Source organism: Pleurodeles waltl, chromosome 12, assembly GCF_031143425.1.
Source record: "Pleurodeles waltl isolate 20211129_DDA chromosome 12, aPleWal1.hap1.20221129, whole genome shotgun sequence".
Classification (NCBI taxonomy): Eukaryota; Metazoa; Chordata; class Amphibia; order Caudata; family Salamandridae; genus Pleurodeles; species Pleurodeles waltl.
The window spans coordinates 640091917-640118398 of record NC_090451.1 but is presented as its reverse complement, the minus strand read 5'-3'; the positions used below and the strand labels follow the sequence as shown (position 1 = coordinate 640118398).

At 45.2% G+C, this 26482-nt stretch overlaps 1 protein-coding gene across 1 annotated transcript in view; it reads left to right on the top strand.

The window, feature by feature from the left end:
• Nucleotides 1–26482, top strand: part of INTS3 (integrator complex subunit 3) — a 383756-nt gene that overhangs the window by 233146 nt on the left and 124128 nt on the right. The window contains exons 21-23 of the mRNA XM_069218194.1: nucleotides 3026–3179; nucleotides 9260–9328; nucleotides 22185–22260. Coding sequence (XP_069074295.1) covers nucleotides 3026–3179; nucleotides 9260–9328; nucleotides 22185–22260 — 299 coding nt within the window. The remainder of the gene's footprint in view (nucleotides 1–3025; nucleotides 3180–9259; nucleotides 9329–22184; nucleotides 22261–26482) is intronic.

Below are 26482 nucleotides of genomic sequence, written 5' to 3'. Positions count from 1 at the left end.
TGCATTTTATGTGGAATCACTATCCCACAGACCATTTTAAACTTACTTTTTCACTGATGATGCGCTCACTTTCCTGTCTAACCCAGACAGATGTTTGCCACCCTTATTACAAATAAACTGTTTTAATAAAAGGTTGAGTTTCAAAGTAAACATGATGAAATCTGAAGCTTTAAGATTTACAGACACTCGTAGCATAAAACAAGTCCTGCAGATGTTGGTGTAATTTCCGGAAAACATTGGAGGGGGGATGTATTTTTTCACTGAGTGACCAACAATTGACCTTTCTTACGGTCACCGCTCAAAGAGGAACACAGCACCAACAATAGAGAAGCCCATGTGAAAATACTCTAGATGGCATTACACGGCGACGTGACTCTGTACTTTCAGCATACACTTGTCAATGGGATGCTGGAAAGAATGCAGAGGGACGGGAAGCCTGTCCCATATGCTGTGGTTCTGTCCCAAGCATAACACTTTTTAGTACACAGTTTTGAGAGATATACTTAACATTATTTAGAGAAGTGGGGGCGCCCTGATCATGCAGCAGAAATTGAATGGTAATGCAGGCTTAGGCAGGCATTGGGTATGGAAAAAAACATCTCACAACCTAGCAAATAACTATAAGGAATTTAGTTTTCAGTGGTCCCACCACTCTAGTTCTTTGCCAAAGACCATGGACAAGTTACCTGTCTAAGAACATAGAGGGGAAACCTAAATCGTCCCTAGCGACTCTCCAACATGGTGAAGAACCTCCATGAAATTGTCAAACATGCATTAAACTGAGTTAGACTAATGCAGAGCAGCGGGCTATTAGAATGAACAACTACAGAGCTTGATGAGAACCTTGGGGAGTGGTTGGGGAAAAGTGGGAAATTGGGGATTTTCTTATTTTATATTTACAAGAAAAGATTGAAACCTAAAACTAACACGTATTGAGACAGGCCCTGTAACAGCCCATACTGCTGAGGCACAAGTTTGTAGATGTATATATGAGAAGGATGACCTTGCAGTGCCCGAGTAAGCCTCCCTAGATGTTGCACCAGATGTCAATGTGAAATTTCACTTCATTATGATATGGAGTTTAATTTTTGCTCTATCAATGACTACAAAGGACTTTTTTTTTAATAGATTTTAAGTAACGTAAGATCCGACTAACACTTAAGACCTGCCCCCATCACTCTCCACATACCGCACCACGGGATGCCGAGAAAATATGAAAAAGACCAGAAATAAATAAGATTTTAACAAACTGTCTAGGCTCCATAAACTGTCATTCTAATAGTGACACAGAAAAGGTTCCGAGGATATTTGAAAATTCACAAATCTGCCCCTTGGTAACATTGTCCATAGGCATCCATGTATTTGAATTGTAGCTCATAACTCCATAAGCACTAAGAATATTAGGTTCATACTTCGGGCGCAAAAGATGCTAGGACCTTCTTTTTTGTGTCCTTGATCAGTTTTACCGGTCCTACTCTACTTGCCAGAGTCGAAGTTCCAAACCCACTACCCCCACTGCTCAGTCTTGCCACCTGTGGCGGTGACGCACGTAGAGAAACTGGCTCGGGTATCCATCTGAGGACCTGGGACACACCAGAGGGAATCCTCACTATCTGCTGGACCGCAGAAAAGGCAGCACCGCTCGCCAGATGTAGTCTGCACTTTTGTTTGGCCTTCACTGCGGCTGTGCTGCAACCAGGCAGGGAAGAAAAAACTGTTTTTTTGTAAAGACGAGCTGACGCACCAGTGAGGGACGCTGAAGCCTGAATTAAAACCGCAGAGCTTCTGTTACAGAAATCGACCACAATCGCATGAACTCTCTAGAGGGGAAGTGATTTCTGTCTCATCTCGGAGAAGATTTAACCTTCTGTTAAAGGTTTATCCCCTACTAATGAGATTAAACGGCACTGCTCCTGCCAATTCATTATCTTTTATTGTGTGTGTGTGTCAGGCGCATGACCCTTCCCTCCTCCAATCTTCCTCTCTGCATCTTTGCTTCCTTAATTAAAAGCGCTGCCTGATATTAATTCTTGGCAGCCGCTCCCGCTACGTTGTTTGCATGCACTCAAGATTGGAACAGTCTCCGGTCCCGTGAAGCAGGTCCCAGGCACAGAGCCAGTGAGCGCTCCCGTGCTCTTCCCTTGGACGATTTCAGGTTGTATTCTGTCATCTTTGGGGTGCTTTTGATCCTGCCTGACAGATGGGACTAAAGCTGTCCCACTTGCTTGGCCGCCTTCATATCATGCATAAACATCACCCTCGGTTGCTCTGCACTGGTCGTTTGTTGTACTGAACCTATACGATCAGTTTGTGATTCCTGGGTGTAGTAGCTCCAATGTTAGGGGTGCTGAAGCCATGTCAGGTCGAAAGTAGTGGCAATACATTCAGGCAGTGGCGGGCTTAGTGAGTGACCTGTCAGGAGCTAGATAAGTTACCCTGTCCAGTCTCATGGTGGCGCTGCACATCGCACTGTGGTAGGCGAGCCGGTGCCCGCGTTATATGGCGATTCGAGTGAGTGAGTGTGCAAAAGGCAAGAGACGAGATGATCAACCTGCGTGGTAATAGAACCATGGTACCGCAGTTTAAGATGTTGATCTACTCTAGAAAAGAGTGGCACTTTACGCAGGAGGTATGACAGAGGAGTAAAACGAGGTGCTCAGGGATTGGATGAGTGTGAGACTGCAAATGGTTATAGACCAGAGGCAGTGGCGCACGGGATGCGGTATTGGCATGCATATGGTTGCTAGAGCAACAACAAAAATGGAAGGCCGAGTGAATGTCATTAGTGGAACTCTTAAGAGAATTCATCCAGTGCTAGAAAATGAGGGATTTCTTATTGCCAAAAAGGGAAAGACGGATAATGGAGTGGCATTTTTTGTGATTGCAAGACTGCAGAGTGGGGAGTGATAGTTTGAATTCAGTGAAGCCCAAGGAATGGTGCTGCAGAAATTGAGAGTGTTCTGCATCATTGCTTGTTCCCGGTGTGCCAGAGGTAGTCAGTGTTTGAATTTGTGTTTCCTTTCAGTAAAGCAGCAGCAGGAAAAATGAACCTGTATGAGTCCTTTGCACAAGCCACGCAACTGGGTGATCTCCATACCTGCCTGATGATGGACATGAAAGCCTGCCAAGAAGATGATGTTCGGCTTCTCTGTTACCTGACGCCTTCCATTTACACAGAGGTAAATTCCCACCAAGGCTCAAGACCTGTCGCACATACTGCACTCTGTGGTGGTGTAATATCTCATACAGAATCTTCTTTGACGACACTGGGCCCTTAAATTGCTCTTTCGAAATTTAGGCTGGTCCTGCTGTTGCCTGGCATGATTATTTCTACAGCAGACAGGTCTCCATTAAGGGCTTCTGCTGTATTTTTCCCATTGCCCTCCATCAAGGTTCTTCCTCAGAAGCCTACAATACACACTTAAAGACCTTCATGGCCTTATGCAGACGTTCTGTAGAAACCCACTGGAAACCTGTCGCCCTCCTCTTATGTGGAGTTTTCAGACTTCACCACGACTCTGTCCCCTTCAAGTCTTAATACCTGAGTTTAATGTCCAGCTCCGAATGAAAAGCTTTTGTTAATGTTGTGCACTCACTGTTTACTACAGGTGTTTGATGGCCTCTTTTATGATGTCTCCTTTTGGTTGTCATGGTTTCTCCCGCACTTGGTATAATAAAAGGTTAGTTTAATATTCCCTTGTGTCGGGCTGGAATTTCTCCAGTAAATTACACTAGGGCTGTTTTCAACAGTGACTAGAGCTTGTTGTTACCAAAACTCCCTCCATCGTTTATGTATCCCGACTCTTAACATGCACCATTTTAGTTGGATTTGTCACCAGACACGGAGCATTAGGCAGTCCTTCGTCAGCCCTAGTCAACATTTTTAAAAGACAGTTATTCAAGCTGTCCTAACTGCATGGTTTGTTGCTGATGAGTTGTTCAATCCTCTAATGGAAACTGTAATATTTTCATTGTGCATCTGTGAGACAAAGAAGAATGAGAAAGCCCAGTACCATGCCTGAGTGCAATGTGGCCAAAGGACTTTGTGAGGACTATTCTAACCTAGATTGTGGATACTGCTTGCATGTACCTGTGGTGCCCTAAACTATCAAAAATCCTCAAGTAAAGGAAAGCAAGTCCTATGAGGTTTATGTACTATCATTCAAAGCATGAGTGGGAGGAACCATGGGGAATACCCAGTCATGATGATGAATAGTCCAATGTCCAGAAAGTATGTACTATTTGGAAATAACGAAGAATAGGTTGAAAAATAAAACAATTCAGTGAATAGGAAAACAGAAAGAGACTGCAGCTCTGGGAAAGTAGAAATCAAAGTCACACATAATAATCACGACACAGTGGGATTCACTGATCGCACAAGGGAAAAGATAACCATTCTGCCAAACCAGAATCCTCATTCAAGAGAGTATTGTATGTAATCAGTCTGGCTTCTTCTCATGGAGCATGCCTCAGAAGGTAAAACGCCCCGTCACGCCGTCCCCCATCATCTCATTTGACCTTCCCCACTACGCTAGGGACTCTTCACCTTACTTTTGTTATGCAGAATCTGAGAGCATCAAATGTGACTGATCCCTGTTAGAGTTTCAAGACTAACAAGAGAAGGAATAGCTGGGAGTTGTTTGGGTCCTACAAGAGAACCTTCCTCTCTGTGGCAGATTGTAACTGAAAGAAATGCTCAAACATATACCTACAACTAACTCCCGTCACTGAAGGGATGGCCTATATCTTTTGAAGCAACGAAGCCTACTGCTCTAATTCATTTAGAAGAGGTAAATTCATTATTTTTCCTGTCCCCAGCTTCTCATTACACATGTTACTTGTAGTATGTTTTTGGACAACCTGACTGCAAAATCCTCGTGGCTCTTGGGCTCTCACTTCTGGTAGCGACCTCCACAGTGGCTTTCAGGCAGGTAGGCCCGATTTGGACCACTTGATCTGGACCCTGCTCTGCTCTTTTTTGAGCAGTTCATCTCCACCTAGCAAGTAGGTGGTCGTGGCTAGTGTTCTTCCAGGAACTTTGACTGGCCCTCAGGCTTTAAAGGATGGTAGAAAAAGCAGGACCCTGGTGAAGGGTCCTGCTTGCTTGTGGACACACTGTAGGAAGTTGGCTCTGTATGCACTATTTCAAAGTAAGGAATAGTATGCACAGAGTCCAAGGGTTCCCCTTAGAGGTAAGATAGCGGCAAAAAGAGATAATACTAAAGTTCTATTTTGTGGTAGTGTGGTCGAGCAGTAGGCTTATCAAAGGAGTAGTGTTAAGCATTTGTTGTACATACACAAGCAATAAATGAGGAACACACACTCAAAGACAATTCCAGGCCAGTAGGTTTTAATGGGAGACCAAGGGGTCTCTTCAGCGATGCAGGCAAGGGGGGTGGGGGGGCTCCTCGGGGTAGCCACCACCTGGGCAAGGGAGAGGGCCTCCTGGGGGTCACTCCTGCACTGGAGTTCCGATCTTTCAGGTCCTGGGGGCTGCGGGTGCAGAGTCTTTACCAGGCGTCGGGATCTGGAAAGCAGGCAGTCGCGGTCAGGGGGAGCCTCGGGATTCCCTCAGCAGGCGTCGCTGTGGGGGCAACTCTGGCTACTGCACGGTCTCGCAGTCGCCTGGGAGTCCTCCCTGACGTGGTTGTTCTCCACAAGTCGAGCCGGGGGGGCGTCGGGTGCAGAGTAGCAAGTCTCATGCTTCCGGCGGGAAACACATGTTGTTTCAAAGTTGCTCCTTTGTTACAAAGTTGCAGTCTTGGGTGAACAGAGCCGCTGTCCTCGGGAGTTCTTGGTCCTTCTAGAGCAGGGCAGTCCTCTGAGGATTCAGAGGTCGTTGGTCCCTGGGGAAAGCGTCGCTGGAGCAGTGTCTTTAGAAGGGGGAGACAGGCCGGTAGAGCTGGGGCCAAAGCAGTTGGTATCTCCGTCTTCTCTGCAGGGTTTTTCAGCTTAGCAGTCCTCTTCTTCTTAGGATTCAGGAATCTGAGTTCCTAGGTTCTGGGGAGCCCTTAAATACTAAATTTAAGGGCGTGTTTAGGTCTGGGGGGGGGGTAGTAGCCAATGGCTACTAGCCCTGAGGGTGGGTACACCCTTTTTGTGCCTCCTCCCAAGGGGAGAGGGTCACATTCCTATCCCTATTGGGGGAATCCTCCATCTGCAAGATGGAGGATTTCTAAAAGTCAGAGTCACCTCAGCTCAGGTTGCCTTAGGGGCTGTCCTGACTGGCCAGTGACTCCTCCTTGTTTTTCTCATTATCTCCTCCGGCCTTGCTGCCAAAAGTGGGGCCGTGGCCGGAGGGGGCGGGCAACTCCACTAGCTGGAGTGCCCTGTGGTGCTGTAACAAAGGGGGTGAGCCTTTGAGGCTCACCGCCAGGTGTTACAGTTCCTGCAGGGGGAGGTTTGAAGCACCTCCACCCAGTACAGGCTTTGTTACTAGCCACAGAGTGACAAAGGCACTCTCCCCATGTGGCCAGCAACATGTCTGGTGTGTGGCAGGCTGCTAGAACTAGTCAGCCTACACGGATAGTCGGTTAAGGTTTCAGGGGGCACCTCTAAGGTGCCCTCTGGGGTGTATGTTACAATAAAATGTACACTGGCATCAGTGTGCATTTATTGTGCTGAGAAGTTTGATACCAAACTTCCCAGTTTTCAGTGTAGCCATTATGGTGCTGTGGAGTTCGTGCATGACAGACTCCCAGACCATATACTCTTATGGCTACCCTGCACTTACAATGTCTAAGGTTTTGCTTAGACACTGTAGGGGCATAGAGCTCATGCACTTATGCCCTCACCTATGGTATAGTGCACCCTGCCTTAGGGCTGTAAGGCCTGCTAGAGGGGTGACTTATCTATACTGCATAGGCAGTGAGAGGCTGGCATGGCACCCTGAGGGGAGTGCCATGTCGACTTACTCGTTTTGTCCTCACCAGCACACACAAGCTGACAAGCAGTGTGTCTGTGCTGAGTGAGGGGTCCCCAGGGTGGCATAAGATATGCTGCAGCCCTTAGAGACCTTCCCTGGCATCAGGGCCCTTGGTACCAGGGGTACCAGTTACAAGGGACTTACCTGGATGCCAGGGTGTGCCAATTGTGGAAACAAAAGTACAGGTTAGGGAAAGAACACTGGTGCTGGGCCTCAGCACACTTTCAAATCAAAACTTAGCATCAGCAAAGGCAAAAAGTCAGGGGGTAACCATGCCAAGGAGGCATTTTCTTACACACACTTTCTAGAGGTCTGACGCAACACAGATTTTCTAGCCTTTTGTGGCACTGGATGAGAGCTAGGGACAAAGTTAAAGATGAAGTTTATTCAAATTATTTCTGCACTCAAAATGGGGTTATCTTGAGCATTTGCCCCTTTCTTTTCTGGGCTTTCCATCATGTTACAAAACTAGTCTAGTTTTTTGTTATATAGATTCAACCATGAAGGTGATTACAGTTTCCCTGGTTGCCAGTGGAAGGCCAGAAAAAAACACAGGAAAAGCGGACGTGTGTGTTTCAGGGTAGTTGTAGGAAAACGAGTTAAACTGGAAGAGGTTTTCCATCCATCTGTACATTTACAGGTTCCGAGAAAGAACCCCTGGAAAGATCACTGTGGCTTGTCATGACAGGTGTGGGTAAAGATAACCTGCTGGACAATTTACATTTTACTACCACTGGACCTCCAGGCAAACCCTCACACTGTTAGCCAGTACCAAACACAAAGCACATTCTACTGTGTCCAGTGCACACCTCCTAGGGAAGGCATGGACCCCTGTTTTAGGGTCTTAGTAGTATTTCACATGGCGACTGTGTGAGTAAAAAGACATTGTCCCCCAAGTCAGCTGTCAGCAACGCAAAACTATTTTGACAGTTTACTTAGTTATGAGAACACCGTAAAACTACGAAATTTCATTTTGCACCTGAATACACTAAATGTTATCATCTTTTATCAGATGACGTATGGATACTCTACTTGAATTTGCAGAAATAAGTGATGATTACATTCCGAAAGCTGCAAAGTTTGCAGTGGCTTCTCAGGAAGCAGTGGAACTAAACTACACACTCTAAAATAATTTGTGCTGTGTTAGTTTGAGAAAACAATTCGAGTAAAGTGTAACCTATCTACTGGCTTGCCTCCTATGTCTGGTAAAAATGTGCAGGCTTCCAAATGATGTCACTTATGTCAGATGTAGTAAAGAGGGGTGGGGGGAGCTTATCAACTCAAATATTTTCAAAAAGGCCTGAGAAAAGTCGTCATTTGCCACTTGCGTTTGTTGTGCTTTCACGTGCAGATGTTGTCTGGTGGTTTGGTTAGTTTTGATGGTTGTCAGCAGTTGCTGCCTCTGCAGTGTCTACCCTCTGATTGATATTCCACAAAGCCTCTTGTGCACCACTGCCATCTTTAAATTTCTCTTTTCACACCACCTTGTAGTCTGCTAGGACAAAATAAGACGGCGTTAGTAAGGCAGGGTTTTTAAATGTGTAGATGAGATCAGTCAAGGTTTCAAGCCGTTCATAGAAGATGTTCTCTTGACTTACATATTTTTGATATAGGCGCGAAATTCAGAAACCATTTAGCGTGCTTGCACCACTGTCTTTTTACCCTGCATTGGAAATTGCTTTGTAGAAGATATACTATGAGGCTGATGATGCAAGTATAAACTTGACTGCAGTTCGAAATTCTCTACATTTCAAAGATGAGTGCTCAAAATGGTACTCAATCATCTTTTTTTTTTTTTTTTTAACATGTTAGCATGGTAAGCATTCAGCAAGAGTTCAACAGGATCAGAGGGATGCTAGGAAGACACTGTCAAGTTGTCGATTAGGTGGTTGTAAGCCACAGTCCTTTCAGTCCACATTGGCCTTACCCTCCTTCTCCAACACAAAGATAACTTTTGTCCTAGATGCAGAGAGGTTACTCGGGTTAAATGATTTCTCATTTGTTTATTTTAATTAATAAAGACCTTTTGATGTGCTTCAGGATGCCTGATTTTGATTACGGGGCATCTCACATTGCTCCAGCAAGAGGTGCAGCTGCTTCCACTTTCTACAAAGCTTCATTTTTATTCAAAGTAATAGCCAGTTAATTGGAGAACTGCTTTGCCCGAGATGCTTTAGAAAGAGATCATTTCAAAATTAGATTTTATCAATCCATCGAGGAAGTTTGTTTCACAGACCCTTCTGTAGTCCATACGCAGACATTCACCCATCTTCGTTAGTCATCTTCAGTGAATAGTATTTGCAGGATTAATTGTTTTTTTCTCCATTTGTGCAGTTTCCAGATGAAACCCTGAGAAGTGGTGAGCTGCTGAATATGATTGTCGCTGTCATAGATTCTGCGCAGGTAATGTTGAGTGCAGGTCAGAACAGTGTGCTTCTCTAGAAATGTTCTCCCCTAACACGTTTTCTCTGCTCCTTTTCTTCTTTAACTTGGTCTATCCCACTCTTTTCTTGTGTTTCTATCTGTAATCATCGCTCCGTATACTTTATTTACCTTTCATGCTCCTTGCTTCATCCGACCCTTGCTGCCCTGTGGCATATTATTCCCTTCGTTATTTTCTTCCAACCTGTAAATCTTTCTGATGCTGATATTGTTGTTGCTGAAGCCTATATGTATATTGCACTACACCAGTGTACCTCTTTCCCTCAGGATTCGAGGCAATCAAGTGTTTTTCAAGCTCCTGTGTGCTTTTCCTAACAGGCAATCAGAAATCGTGGGTCAAATATGTTCTACTACCCCTTCTAAAACCATGGAAGTTAAAAAAAAAAAAAAAAAGCCCTAGGAATGAGCTCTTCAGTGCATTGTTATGTGTCTTCTGGTGGTACTCCTGCAGTGGCTTTCGAATATGCTTGAGGTATCTGTAGGTGACAGTCCAATCGAAGAATCCGATCGGGGCTTACATCTGAAATGGGGCAGATGCAGCCCCCACATCAAGTACATAAAAACCCTCATTCCACCAGGGAAGCAGCGGATGAGATTACATTGATGCACACAGTTGACCTGTAGTCACTTTAAAGTTAGAGCCAGCAAAGACACGTTTGCCTCCTGAATTTCTGCATTGGGGGGAAATGAAAGCTGATGTGATGCAGTTTTAACAGTAAACCTGGTATTTCAAATGTGATGTTAATGGAAGATAGGTCCTCCATCATGGGATCATTGATATTCATAAACTTCAGTATCAATACCAGCGTGTGATCTGGAAGGAATTGTGCTAGGGAAATGTATTTTCTAACGGTATTATTATTTGCATGTATTTACTTTTTCCAAATCGGATTAGAATTAGAAGATAAAACTTTGGTATTCAAGTAAGACTGAATCTACACTTCCTCATTCCTTTTCATGAGAGGAAAGGAACGACTATTGGAAAGTGGGCCAGGTTAAGTAGTAGTTTCATTGCCTGGTGGCCAGTTCATGGTTTTGATGCCGTGAGCAGGATCTGAGATCTTTGAGACCTATGGCTAACTTTTTTCATGTGCCTATAACTTGGTGCCTCTCTCGCGCTCATCTACAGCCTTGGATCTCTGCCCTCATGCCCCTGTATCGCTACTCATTCCTAGTCCCTGGGTCCTCTCGATTACTCGCTCTGCTTTACCGTATTGTTTTTTCCGAATTTCCTCTGATTTTTCGAAGGAAAGAATGTTCTTCATTTTTGAATTTCGTCAGAACGGGTCTCCCTCTCAGTCTAAGTTGTCCAGGGTGTGTTTTCCCATTTAGTTATTTTTCTTCTCTGACTTATGCAGCCGCGCAGCGGACGGGCTTGGCTCAGATAAAGGGTTCTGTTCCATTTCTCACTGCTGCTTCCGAGCGGGTCCGTTTTCCTGCGGTTCGTGATCCGACTCTACTTGGATTTCTTAAGAAACAGTGTTATTTTGCCTTTAGGCACACATACGTAAAGAATAGTTTGGTAGAAGAGCAGAATCATAATAAAAGTGTCCGGAATGGTGTACACGGTTGGAGGAATTCGATGTTATAAATTATGTGAAGATTTCCAGGAGGAGAAATTCTGATTAAAAGTGACTTTTCCCTCACCTCGAGTTATTGGTCCGTCAGTCCTGTGCGGAATAGCAGGATGAGCTGTATGCAGTAAAAAAGGCTGGACTAACTATCTCCGCTTTAAGGAGGACCCGCGCTGCAGGTAGAGCACCCCTGGCCCCGCCACAGCGTCGCCCCGGAGAGTTATGTGCGCCGCGTGGCCAGACCTCTGCTGCCTCCGGCCAGCTGCGCGCGGATATCTTTGATTAAAAATACGAGGTCGCGCGCGGAGGGGACTGGGGGTGAGCGCTCCTCGTGCGTCAGCCGAGATGAGCACCTGGCGCGCCGCGACGAGGCACGGCCAGAGAATATTCCAGTCCTCTCCTCAGATTAATGTTGAGGCTTCTTTCACTTTCATCTCTTTGCATAGCAGCCGCTCCCCACCGATTGTGGGGTCCTTCGCCATGGCCCTACTTGGGCCGTATTTATCAGTGGCTTGGGAAAAGGGCCCGTATTGATCAACATGGAGACCGCTAAACCGGCTCATTACGAGACACCCTAGCCTAGAGTGACCAGATTTTGAAAAGGGAAAAAAAAAAAATGGGATAAATTAGACAGAAAGGTAGGACTAAAGCCTTTAGGCTCACGTTATATATATAATATATGCACACACAGAGGGAGTACGAACACAAGCAGGCAGCAGAAGTATTTAAGACTGTAGAGGTGCATGTGAAAGGAGAACATACCTTTCACTTCTGATTCGCAGGTTGACCTGATCTTTGTCCAAAAAAACCGAGACATTTATTTCAAATTAACAAAAGCTTCACAGGTTGACATGACCTTTGCCCCCAAAACCAGGACATTTATGTAACAAGAACAAAGACACCAGGACAGTCCTCTAAAAACCGGGATAGTCTGGGGAAATCCGGGACGTCTGGTCACCCAGAGGTTTCGGCTGCTGAAGCCTTTCTCGTCCACCGTGTGCCCGTGGCTCTCCATGGGACCTGTACCTGCTGTTACTGCTCCCCCAACCACTCCAGTGGAATGTAGTGACCACTCCCGAAGATAGCCTCTGTCTGATATATCTACCTAGCCAGGGATACTACAGAAGGAGCGTGGCATATAATGCCGTTGCCATGTCTGCTGGCGCATTCCTGTCTGTCAAGACTCAACCGTGTCTAGATATTGCTAGTAACCTAAGTCAAGTTTTGCCTTAAGGGAAAGTATGCATTTATTTAAGTACGTGTACGCACGCTACAGATCCTTTTAAGTCTCCACTATTGACAGCTGTAGCGTGTTATAGATCTTATGTCACATAAATACATAACAGAAGTGTGAGCTTTGGGTTGGCCTCCTTTATCCATTAGCAGTTCCCAGTTTTTACAGTCGAGCCTGCGAGTGCATACACTAGCACATGAATCTCGCTTGTTAGGGTGGAGCCTGGGAGTGCATGCGTTAGCGCATGTGTCTCACTTGTGAGACTGTTGTGTACAGTAAAGATATTGGAGCCCACCTGTTGCTTACAATTTTTGGCTCGTGTGACAATCTTCTTTACAGCCTCGTAATTTATCGCTACAGGCCTAGCATCTTTTGCGTTCCTCTCTGAAGCAGGGACTAAGCACTGATTGATCTGAAATAATTACTGCCCACCGCTGCTCTCAACATGATCAAGGTGCTATTTTGTTCTTTTGAACTTCTAGTGCCCTGCAACAGAAGGCTTGTGACTGGCAAAAACGTCCCAAGCAGGACAACCAGAATTGCAGTGTTTTATTTTTTATAGCTAACTTACTTTTATTTTGCCAAGTCATCTTTTCTCATTTTCCACTCATGTTTTTTTTTTTTTTTTTGCTCGTGGGTGCTGTTCTCAAAAGATAACAATTATCTTGTTCGAAATATTGCAAAGCAACATTGTTTCTTTATTATGTCTAATTTCTGAAATGATGGTTTAACACATAACGGTGCAGTAAACCCTAGTCCTCCCCCACTCTAATATGCGCACTACAATCCTCCCCACTTTTACCCCACACCAATCCATCCCACTCCAATCCACCCCACTCACCAGTCCACTCCAACCCACCCCAATGTAATATGCCCTACTCCAATTCTCCCACTCTAATTCAAAACTATCAGCCCGCTCCAAAACAGTCTGCCCCACTGCGATCTGCTGCACTTCAATCCAAAATAATCTGCCCACTCCAAACAGCCCCACTACAATTCAAAACAATCTACCCCACCCCAATCCAAAATAATATGCCACACTCCCATCTACTCCACTCCAATGTGCCCCACTCCAGTCCAAAACAATCTACCCTAATACAAAACAATCTGCCCACTGCTATCTGCTGCACTTCAATCCAAAACAATCTGCCCACTCCAGTCCACCTCACTCCAGTCTGCCCCACTCCAATCCAAAACAATCTGTCCCACTCAAATCCACCCACGCCAATAAAGTATAATACGCTCCAATCCAATTCACCATGCCTCAATCCAATCGACCCACTCTCATCCCGATTTACCCCACTCTCATCCCAATTTACCCCGTGATCCCAATTTATTCACCCCACTCCCATCCAATCCACCTCTCACCGTTCCAATCTGCCCCACACAACCCAATCCACCCCATTTCAATTCAGTCCACCCACTCCACTCCAATCCACCCCACTCCAATCCAAATCAGTCTGACCCACTTCATTCCACTCCACTCTGCCCCATTCCTTTCCAAAACAATCTGCCCCATTCCAATCTGCTCCACTCCAGTCCAAAACAGTCTGCCCCACTCCAATCAAAAACAACCTGCTCCAGTTAAAAAATATTCAATTTCAACCTGCCCCAGTTCAATCTGCCCCACTTTAATCCAAAACAACTTGCCTCAAAACAACCTCCTGCACTCCACCCTGCCCCCTCCAACTCCAAACACCCCACTCCAATCCAATCTGCTCAACTCCACTCCAATCCGCCTCACCCCACCCCACTTCAGTCCACTACAATCCACTCCACCCAGAGCAATCCAGCCCAATCCAATCTACCCCACTCCAATCTGCCTCACCCCAATCCAATCCACCCCGATCCGGTCCAGTCCAGTCCACTACACTCCAGTCCAATCCACCACACTCCAATCTGACCCACCTAACTCTAATCCGATCCACCCTACTCCAAGACAACCCATTCCACCCCAGTCTGATCCACCCTACTCCAGTCCAATCCACCCCACTCCAATGAAGTTCACCGCTACTCAATCCTCCTCACTCTACCTCACTCCAATCCAGTCCACCCCACTCCAGAACAATCCACTTTAATCCACCCCATCCAATTTCAATCCACTTCACCCCAATCTACCCACTCCAATCCACCCCACTCTACCCCAATCCAATCCATCCAGGTTCAGTCCACTACACCAGTCCAATCCATCCAGCCTACCACACTCCAACCCACCCCACTTCTATCCAGCCCACTTCAATCCAGCCCACTTCAATCCACCCACCCCATTCCAGTTCATTCCGCCCCACTCCAAACCAATCCGTCCACCCCAGCTCAGTGCAATCCCCACTTTCCAATTCATTCCAACCCAGCACACCCCACCCCAATCCACCCACTCCACTCATACCACCCCAGTCCATCCACCTCACTATCTACCCAACTCACTCCAATCCACCCACTCTATCCCAATCCACCCCATCCCAGTTCAGTCCACCTCACTCCAGTCCATCAAGCCTGCCCCACTGAGTCCACCCAGCTCACCCAGTGCAATCTGCCCCACCCTCAATTCACCCCACTCCAGTCCATCCCACCCTACTCCACCCCCTCTAATCCTATCCACCCAACTCCAGTCTAAACCATACCATTCCAATCTAATCCACTCCAGTCCACCTCACCTCATTTCATTGCACCCCACACCACTCAGTCCTTCCCACTGTACCCCAATCCACCCCACTACCTCAATCCGCTCCAAACCACTCCATCCTATTCTACCACACTCCATGACACACACTGACCTCTACTTCCCTCTACTCAACTCTGCGACACTTTACTCCTCCTAACTAACTCTACAGCATTCCAACAAATCCACTCTACAACACTGTACTACCCCACTCGTCTCTGACACTGCACACCACCCCACACAACATGGCAAAACACATTGCCAAAGCCAATAGCTCTTGTATAAGTGAGACCTACTGGCTTTGCCAATGCTTGTTTTAATTATGGCTTGGGATGAAGTCCTTAAAAGCCATAGCATTTCATTCACAAGGGGCTTTAAGTAGCCCCTCGTTGATACCCCCTCGTAAGTACTGTTCCTACCCAGCACTCACTCAATGCAGGATATGGCCCGATTGTCCCATGGCTTTTCCAGTGCCTGTTTATTATCTACTTTGATGTTGTTTTGTCTAATATGGTAAAAATTCATTAGGATTCTGCAGTGACTGCCTGGAAAGAACCAAAGAAAACGGATAAAGACAAACCCCATGTCTACCCATTGAGTGTTTATAGGCACCCCTACAGGTGGAGCCTGTAATCTATTTTCGGCCAAAACAATTTACAAACAACCCAGTATTTCTGAGCACATGCCCACCTTCAAAAATAAGATGGAAATGTACCCAGAAGGGTGGAAGAAATTCTCTTAACAATGAGTATATTAGCACACTAACAGATTTCCACGTTATTCCTCGTCCCAGTGTCCAGGATGATCACTGCCTGGTAATGATGCAGTAATACCGCCATGTAGTGCTAATTGAATATGTCTTATTTCAGTTCCTCATTACCAGGTCGCATGTAACGTGATCCTGAATGTTGTAAACAGTCCAACTAAATTGTGTAGACAATTGGGGGGAGCAAAATAAAAAGATAATTTGCAGCTTTAACTGTGCATCATGGAAGAGAAATGCATATCATCCGCAATGGTTTAAAGATTTTAACCCCATGTCATTGTTCGGATTATAGCTTTTCCACTGATTTAGCTTGATAAGACACCCAGTGTTTATGTGCGGTTACATTTTCGTAGTTTGGAAAGGTCATCATTACAGAATAAACGTTTTAGAATGGAAGACCTTTTTTCTGCGTGCTGGCGTAGTTAGCAGCTACTGAGATCCTTAGCGGGGGCCTTTGTTTATCATTAGTTTTCCATAGCCTTGGGTACTCAGTGCACTATGTATAGCTGCCTTACTCTTTTTGCGCACCTTACTCTCCAAGAGTAGAGAGGTCGAGCTGTTAAAGTTTTCTGACCTAGTAACCACACTCAGTGACAAGTGATGGCTATTCCTTTCGTTGAGCCTAGTTTCGTATTTCGTCAACGTAGCACTGATGGTTGTAGACAATGGACCTAACATTATACGTCCTCTGGATCCTCCAGGAATGCTTCTCAGTTGCTTGAGTGATGTTTATCAGTGACTAAAGTTTCTACCAAGCGATCACCAGTGGTTAGACAAATTGCGAGCATTTCCCCCATCACCTTTTTTGTGTTTCATGTATCGCCCTGAGTGGCATGGTTAGGATCAGACGTGGGTCTCATGCTCACTGTGTCACTGGAACCAACCTGTACCCTCGGCTGTTGAGCCCATAACTACGGCAAAACTGGTCCTGGGTTGCTTGTGTTCCAGTTCAGGCAGGACCTGGCCTCCTCCTATCACCTTTTGTGTGATTAAAGTTTCTACCGACCAGTTTCTTTGTGGCCCTAGGCTGCAAAGATGACAACCATTGCGTTTGAGGTTAGGCTGTTGAGAATCTGCAAAAACTCTTCTAACACTTAAGAGCTCAAAAGTGAACTATGATTCACAACTCCAAAAAAAATATGCTTTGTGATTGAGACAATAAACTCTGTCCGAAGTCAGCATTTGTTTAGCCAAGTAACCCAGTGATAAAGGGTCCGCTGGTTGGAGATGAGCAATCAAAATAGTTTAAGAGGTGAGTTCAGATACAGCAGGCCCAAAAAGTGTTCAGAATAGTGCTGGGAATTTACTTGGCACCCACAGTAGGTCACAGGGTACCAAATTGAAGGGGCTCATATCTCAGAACATCTGATTCTGGTGGGGCTTAGTCTGTGACTGGGCACCCGCTGCATTCCATCTAATGGGGTGGCCTCTAGGATCTCATGAACCGTATGTCCTGGACAAATTGTTTAAATGGTTTCACAATCCTGGTAACCAGCCTCAGTCGATGCTACATACATGAGGGTCCGTTGGTGAAAGGGAACGGCAATTTTTTCCCTCTTGAGCTGGAAACAGAGTACTATAGGCAACCACAAAGTCAGGCGGTCAAGGAGTAGTTCAGGCTTATCGTCATGCCCATCTTTTCAATATTCCAGGCACATCTTAAACCATCCGATGGTTTTCACAAATTATCTGATTTCATCGCCAGAATCAACAGCGATACAAAAACTTTGTAACACCAGGGAAGGCTACTGCACTAGAATTGTTCTGCACTGGTGCTTTAGTCAGCTTTTGTCCTTCCCTGCCTACCCAGTAAGGTATAGTAGCAGTGCTTCTTCAGATACTCGAATAAGTCATAGGTTTTGCCGCCTGAGAGTACAACAGATGGTGTCCTGATCAGAAGTCTGTCAGGGCTTCGGAGCGTCATCTGAAGTCTACGCAGATGCGAATAGTTGGCTCTGAATGGCTAGTTCTTACCCAATTCAGTAGGACAAGGTGAAAGCCAGAGCCAGTCATAGTTTGATTCAGATTCAGAACCCATGACTAACAAGTCAAAGCCCCTTTTCCAGGATGTTTGCATATAGTAGTTGTGAAGTGTTCAGACCCGAAATAATCTGTGTGATCTATGGTGTAAGAGAAATAGGCCAAACTTGCTTATTGGAGTCTGTCATTTCCATACAGTGTTGGGGCCCGGCTGTGGTGAGAGTTTAGGAATTGTTCTCAGCAGGCACTGTCCAGGCATTCCAGACGTGGTAGCTTATTGTTAGACAGAAAGGGAGACGGCTGCCAAAAAAAAACTGTTTTGGCTAGTCGATTATTTTCTTACAAAGGGCTCCCTCTGCACATTATGAATGTGGATTCATCCACCCTTTCCTTTTGAGCTGCGGACTCTGCAAGGGAAAGGTGCTTCTGGGTTGCCCGGCCCTAAAATGGAACATGCAGAGCAGCTACCATCTTGTTCTGGAAGTAATAGACTCATCACGGAGGACACTGCCTACACGGGAAACCTACACACTACTCTTTTCACCTTCTTCTTACTGTCATTCTACGCCACATTGGGGTAGTGGATTCTCAGAGCTGCACAGTTACAAATTGCCATGAGAGCGTTATCAAGTTGTCTCCTTGGGTTCCAGCTCAAAATTCCTGGGAAATTTAGCCAACACAAACCTTCACTCTTCCATGACCCTGTTAAGAGGACATTAGCTACTGAGAGACTGAGTTTGTGTAGCAGAAAATATGAATCCCCAATAGACACGCTGATTGTCAAGTTTACTAATTAACAGGCCAGGTTGACTTCGCTGTTAACAGGCAAATACTGTTTGCGTGACTGGATTGGGAAGCCGGTACTTCTGGAATTCTTAAAGCTTCAGTGTTTGTTTGGCACTCTTAATCCTTGTGGTTTTCATTTAAAAATGATGCAAAAAGTGATTTTTCATTAAAATCGACTTTCTGGCTAATTTGGCTGCATGATTCTCAGTTTAAAATAAAAATAAAAATGTTGCTGAAAGTATGCATTTTTAAAATGTATTTAATGCATTGTTTTACATTAAAAACATACTGGAAAAAGTGTTCCCAGATGCCCTGTTTGTTTGGGGAGGTATTCTTTTGTATTTGGACTGAGAGCCTACCTATTCGTAGACAACCAGGATTAGAGGTAAGTAACTTCCCTCATTGAAAGACACCTGATGCCTATGACCCTTTATAATAAATCGACTGTGAGAATGATAATTGGACCCATATTTGTTTTTGGGGTTTGCCTGTAGGATAATATCTGTGTATTAAATTCCTTCAAATGTTCTCAGAAAGATTTTTCACCTGATTCACCCATCCTTTTGAAAACTGGAAACTCTAGTCTGGAAATGTTCTGCCAATGTCCGCATCCATAGATTAGCTTAAATCAGAGGTTCACTTTTGTTGACAAGGATAATTTTCCATCCAAATTGTGAATGTCTAGTTTGAGAGACTAACGTTCCTGCTACATTCATTCTTGGAGTCAGAGATAAAGCAAAGGTGACATTCTGCATCCTATTGTCCTCTCAGATGTAACGCAATTGGGTTAGATGAGTGGAAAGTTGTACCCCTGCTTCAAACATTCAGTCCTTGATGTAATTTGGCTTGTTGACACTGATGTAATTTGGCTTGTTGACACTGAGTGTGGGGCATTATCTATGTTACTTATTCAAAAACTTTGTGTGTGTGGAAATGAGCATCCGGTCCAATATTAATAAAGCTGAAAATCGGTAGTTATCAAAAAGGAGTGGAATGGTGCAAAAACAGTGAAAACCCACCACGAGCTGACCGCTTTCTGAAATATGTCTCTTGTGAACAAATGTGCCCAGTCTCCACTTCCATCGGGTGGAATCCTGTTCCGCACAAGCCAGGCAGATATCTAGGAATGCAGTACACTAACTCGAACATGTTAAGCCACTTGGGGGGTGAACAGAAAAATAGTTGATGGCCTATGGTTAGACCAAACAAAATTACACACACAGCGTCAGTCCCCTTTTCAACCCCACACCTAGGCTTTCCTATCTGTGATGTTACTGACTATAAAGCTGATAAAGGGCTTGACCTGCAAGCTGTCTTAATTTCATACCGTAAATTTCCAATTTTAAATGGTGAAAATACTTGTAAAGATTTTAAATAATCAAAAAAAATGTTCACCTTTCCTACTGTTGCTTGTTTATGTGAACTTCCATTCAATCTACTGGAAAATCGCTGAATTAGTTCAAAGTGTGAATGAATATATTAAATGAAATCATTGTTTGTGCACTACTATTATAAGGTTGTGAAATGATGCTGATCAGATGTTTTGTAACTCAGCGATTTGTACAGTCCATCTAGGACTACATCGTGACTGTTGATGTATAGAAATACTCGTTTGCCGAGATCCTTGGAGCGGTTTGAAAGGCTTGACTTGGGGGCTTGGTTTTTTATCCTCTTGTTGTAGTAATGGCTGCAAGTGTTACCATGGACACCGGCAAAGAGAAACCAGAAATAGCTGTCGCTGCTGTGGGAGGTTAATGATATCGAGCAATACACATTCTGACCCGGCCATTAGCATTTGCACTGTTTATGTACGGATGCGCTGCAAGATTTTTCGATAATCTTTTATAACGGCCCAAAAACAGTTTGAATCTGGACTTTGTTCAAAACGAATTTACAATGTTTCCCTGCCCGATCTCAGGTGCATTTTATGGTGATGTTTGGGTTAATTTACGTCGTGGTTGATTATATTATGCGTCGACTCATGTCTCACAGCAAGGGGGCGGTCCCATCAGTACCACTGCTGCAGCATTCCTCCACGGGGCCCTCTCTGCTCTGCCTGAGAGGATGGGCCCGTGTATGTGGAGGACAAGGTGTCCTGTTTAGCTCAGCGCAGCCCTTCCACCTCTCCTGTCTACAATATTAAGATATTTTTATATTCCCAAGCCTTGTGAGATTTGGAGTGCAGCGTTTCTCTGGGGAGGCGGACTCCAGGGTTGTCTACTTGATGGATAGAGGTACTTAAGGAAAGGCACAGCTTCTATTATTTGCACTTTATCTGATCTTCAGGCCTGAATATTTTCTTGTTGGTGCATGATGAATGGATTTCTTTTACTCGAGCAAGCCATATAAAACAAAGTAGAGAAGCTTGGAAGTTGGCGAGGTTGAAGGAGGAAGGCGAGTCCCCCCATCTAGGTAGAGAGTAACAGTGGCAGCCGTTAATTCCATCTGTGAATGAGGGTTGAATTTCAAACTAGGAATGAGAATTTATCCTTTTTCTTAACTAAAAGATATAAGTGCCTTTTGCATCTGTCTTCTCACATGGTTTCTCTCTTGACATCCTCCAACAGAAGAGTTTAGCAACTTAGTTGACTGCTCCTGAATTAATTAGAAAATCCACTGATAGTGGAGTCCATTGCATTTTGCATCACTCATTGCTCCATTTGAATTAGAGCACCTCCATTCACGGGGATCTCTTCCTACAATCACTTACTATTGTTTGCTGCATACCTTCAGTAATAGCTGCATCCTTCTTTTTCTATCATGTTACAACCAGAATTCACTCACTCTTCCAAAGCAATATCAGAATTCCCCCAAATCCATTCACTTCTCAAAAACTCCCTTACACCATTTTAATTAAAATCATATGAAAGCATACGTATCCATCAGAGCATCCATAAAATAGCCATATGGGCCTCACCCTATTCAGTCACCGTCCATTTACTCCAGTCATCAGTAACATAATCTGAAATATTCAGTGGTCACTGAATTTATTACGTTTTCCATTAGCCAACATTAATGCACATTTTTGCCAGAGGAAGTGTCTTTGCATGAAATCTTTATCATCCACTCAGTCCACAGATAACTTAGTCAATCGGCTAGTGCTTAGATTTTTATCTATCATTTGGGGATTTGCATAGCCATCAGTATGCAGATGTCAGCGTCTGTAATTCGCAGATCTGTCATTGATAACAGGATCCAGGATTAGGGATCAATTTTTCATTCTAGCCATTGTCTACCATCAGTTACACAAGCCACTGTTCCTTCCCTCAATCACCCAAATGTAGATTTTATCTCCATCTCCCAATCTGTAGACTATTTCCTTCTACCACAAATGCAATGATCCTTCCTTCCTTCCTTCCTTCCTTCCTTCCTTCATCCTCATCCCATCCATAAAGCCTTCCACAAATCTGCTGAGCTCTGAGCCCCTCCACCAATCTCAGATTATTCTGATTATTGGCAAATGAAACACAGTCTGTTCTGACGTGTTCTGAGATGGCCGAAGTCACCCACTTCTTATGCAAGTCATCCAATATGTGTATATTTTGATACTATAAGCCCTCTCTTACATGTCACAACTTGTTTTTTATGGATGTTTGTTTCTATCGTGTTGTGTGATACTCCTCTTCCTTGGCCTATACTCACCCCCTTGCTATTGTAGTTTTTAAATTTTTCCATTTACGTCTGTTACCTTCACAGACTTTAACTTTCTGTGTTTCGCTGCCTCGCCGCAGATGGCTAGACTTTGGCAGTCTCATTACCATAGGTTTCTTGCCTTTTAATATTGCTTTCTGTGACCAATTGCTTTCCTTGCTTTTCAGCTCCAGGAATTGGTGTGCCATGTGATGATGGGAAACTTGGTCATGTTCCGAAAGGATTCAGTTTTAAACATCCTTAGTGAGTATGGGGAATTTATTTTAGCATGCTTCATTTAATACATTTCATGTATGTTTTGATCCAGTTGTTTTGGCACCAGTCCACCGCAAGACATGAACAAGCCAAATTCAAACCCGCCTTTGTTCCTTTCCAATACGAGTATTTCGACCTGAAATTACATGCTGGATTCCTTCATACCGTGTGCCCTTAGGGGCCATCAGTCATAGTCCTGTGTCATCCTTCTCCACATACCCCTGGGATGATCCTGGACCATCTCATGAAACCCCAGTTTTGTTCTTGGGTGGGCTGATGCACATGCTTTTTGAATCGGTGACATTTGGCAAATTGAACTTTTCCGGATGTTTAGACGCCTTTGTTACCAGTATGTATGGTGTGTGTGTTATTCAGTTTGAAGCCTTTTTCACTTGTAATCTTTTCACAGCATTCAGCAGACTAGGTTCAAAGGCCACCATTCCTTCACTATAAAAGTAATTTGAAAACTTATTTGAGCAAAATAATTTTTCCTTCATGTTATCCAGCCTGTTTGGCTGAAAGCTCTCTCTTAGTACCTGAATACGGGGCCATAATTTTGCTTTTATCTTAACCAAAAAAAAAGTCCTTGGGCAAGATTTGTGTGCCCTTTTATGACACTGGTCTAGCAGGTGCTTAAGCCTCCATCACTCAAGTGTTGTTGGCAGCATTCTGCAGGCATATGCCTGTCAGACATACAAAGCTGGTAGGTGGGGTTCCCCACAGGCATTCTCTTGTTACTATGCTCCAGAGACTAAACTGCTTAATGATCCTTTCCCGTACTCGTATACTGTGGATTCAACTCACATGTTGAAAATGGGACGGGGCCATCAACATAAGAGTGCTATAAAGTTATGGTGTTATTACTCTAAGCCAAAGGCCTCTTTCTCATTATTGCTGCCAATTTTTCACCTCCTCCCCTACCCGCAACAGATGCTTCTGTCATCAGTCACAGAAAACGCACTGACTCCTTTTTATTTTTTAATTAGAGCGCTGGCAAGACTAAGCATGTACATAAGGATAGGGATGTACCATGTTCTTATATTGTACACATGCATGTGTTACACGGGCTCACAGAAGTGCCACATTAAGCTCCTTATTCAAGCAAGCTCATGCACTGCTTCTTGCAACAACAATCTCTGTTCACTGGCAGACTGCCACCTTCCTCTCAACAACCACCTGGTAAAGTGCAGGAGCTATACTTTATCCTATAGCTGGAAGACAAATCAGGAGACAGACCTGTCTGATAAGGCTGTTTGAATATGACAGACTGCCCACAGTATGAATTGAGCTGTGCTCCCCAATGCATGTCTGTAGAGTACCTTAAGTGAACATAGACCTAGCATGCTTAGACCCCCTGTGTGCATTCCTGGAGGATACTATGCCTATCCTTCTGATGGATACTTTTCTACCTGCAGATTACTCACCTGTAGAACAATTCCCAGGTGTTAGACGGGATCCAGAAATCTTCAAAGCAACAATTTTGCCAGTAGAGGGAGCAGGGCTCAGTCGCAACCGAAAGTGACATCAGGCAACTTCATTGAGGCCATAAAGAAACCGCCCAGTGCATCAACGTCAGTTTCCTTTTTTCCGTGCATTGAGCGTGGATCCATAGCTCCCCTGATGAAATTTCTTCACCAAAAATGAAAATTTAGCGGTAACATGTCTCCTCCCAAAAAGTCTGGGTTTAAACCCTGTAGGGAATACAAACCCGCATTCCGCCTGTTTGTGTTGCTTGGGGGTCGAATCACGACTCAGACTGGATCTTCGTGCTTCAGCATGCACCCCAAGACCCTCAAGGAGTGGGAGGCAGAACTCTTTACGGCTTAAACAAAAGACGAACACTGACACCGGAAGCATTCCCGGCACTGCTCCCGCTCTCCATTTTCATCTTCGACCGAGAAGAAGAGGCTGCATTAAGAAAGAAGTCGTCCCCTCAGTGCTCTCCATTTCTCACAGGGCCTTTGTCTTTCTAACTGGAGCTTGTCGACTTAACATCAATGGATGCTTTGTGCAGCCCTGTTCTATCTAGGGGCCCGCTCTGGACAGACCTCCATTCTCTGAACTGTTGGCACTGGCACAGCCATCTGTCAAGACTCTGACGCCTTTCCAGGTGGCATTTCTGAACACAGTTTATTTAGTCTTCGCCAAGGCCTTGGAGCAATCTGGTCCTCCTCTCCTAAACTTTTCGGCCAATGCCCTTTGGCTCGGCACAATCGCAACTGGTGCCTTTGCCATATTGATTTGACCCGATGCTCCCTTCTTGGTGCTGCAACCAATGCTATGGATGGCACCACTCTACTTCAACAGCTGCAACCTCCACCATCTCTGCCTCTGGCTCCTGACCCGATGCTGCCGGCGCCACAGTCTGACGTCGATCGTCAGATTCACTCCCATTGAGAGGTCAGCTGTTACTTGAAGATGAGGCTTATAGAGCATGCCTCCATGAAATGTTTGGCACTGAATCCAATCCTGTGGAGTATTTCCTATGTGGTGACCAGGATCACAACTCCCTTCGATTTAAAGGGCCGTTTTTGGCCGGTGGCTTACCCCTCACCTGGACTGATGATGGACTTCAAATTGGACCACCAACGCCAGAGGTTGTGTATTTGCACAAAATATCGTATTAAAGGCCACAGAAGTGTTGCACTTATAGTTGCCAATGATGGAGATCAAACCAACGTACTCATTGAGGTTCTCCTGCCTTCAGCGACCCCTTCGGAACCCCTTCTCCCCTTCAGTGGGGCTTTATTGGAACCTGTCAGGTTGACATTGGAAAATCCTTCCTCTGTTCTGGCGCTCAATCTGCTCATTGAACACCACTATCGCTCAGCTCCTGGCAGTCCTGCCTTCCCTTCGCAACAGAGCTTGATCATCCAGACGTCCTTTTCAGAGACTCGTTTGGGGCAATACCTTCCCTGCAGCCCCCCTCCAACAGAGAGTCAAAAGTTTTGGAAGCCTGGGGCAAGAAGGCTTTTACTGCAAGGAGAATGGCCTTGAAGTTCCCTAATGGAAACTGCCTTCTCTCCTGCTGCAACCATGTTGTGTGTAGACATGGCCCCAGTGATTCTGCCGCATGTTCCTGCTGACTTGAAAGAACATTTTCAGCAGCTCATTGTGAACAGGCAGAATGCCTCCTCGCATGTTATCATATCTGGACTGGACACTGCAGACTCAGTTGCCAGAGCCATGCGGACCTCTGTGACAGTTTGAGGCCATACTTGGTTCAGGGTGTCCAGTTTTTCATCTGATGTCAAGGATAATCTGATGGACCTCCTCTTCAGTGATTGTTTGGAAAAAAGACTGCCTTAACTCTGGAGAGATTTAAGGGCTGTAAAGGTACTACCAAGCCATTGGCCCTTCATCCTCTGCCTCCGACCAAGGATTCTCAGTCTTTTGCCACTTTTGTGGCTTCGGACAAGGCTTCTCCTTTTGGTCCATTCAGTACACACCAGCACTCCAGCAGCAGCAGAATCCTCTTATCTGACGGAACAGAGGTCATGGTAGAGGTAAAGGCTGTGGATCCACCTTCCAACCCTCCTCCACTTCCTTTTCCTCCTCCCCTTCCCCTGGAAAGCAGGCATAGTTCGCTTCCCCAAGCCCACGTGGAGCCGGTGGTGGTGGTGGTGGGAGGGGGAGGGGGGTCGGAGCAGATGTCCCATTTTCATCCAGCCTTGAAGGCCATTGCTTTGGACTAATTGGCCCTTCTAATAGCAGAAAAGGCCTATAATTTTCCCTTCCTTCAGGTTCTGCCCATATTTTCCCCCTTCTTCCTTTCTGCCTCCCAACCATGAAACCATTTTACAGCAGAAGGTGGCAGCTCTCCTTCTCAAAGGAGAGGTGGAGTTAGTTTCAGAAACGGAAAAAGGCCAGGGTTGTTATGCACGCTCCTTCCTAGTGCCCAAGAAATACGGTGGTCTGCATCTGGTTCTGGATCTCAGGAGCCTGAACTTATTACTCAAAAAGTAAGAGTTCAAGATGCCAACCCTAACTCAAGTTCTTCTGGTGTTGGAACTTGGGGGTTGGTTGGTGTCCCTGGATATGCAGGATGCATACGTCCCATCCTGCCCTGTGATCTCATCTGAAGTACTTGTGGTTTGTAGTCGGTTCTATGCACTAACAATTTGTGGTTCTGACTTTTGAGCTGACTTTTGCACCTCAAGCCTTCACAAAGGTGATGGCAGTGGTTGTGGTCAATCTCAGACAGTCTGGT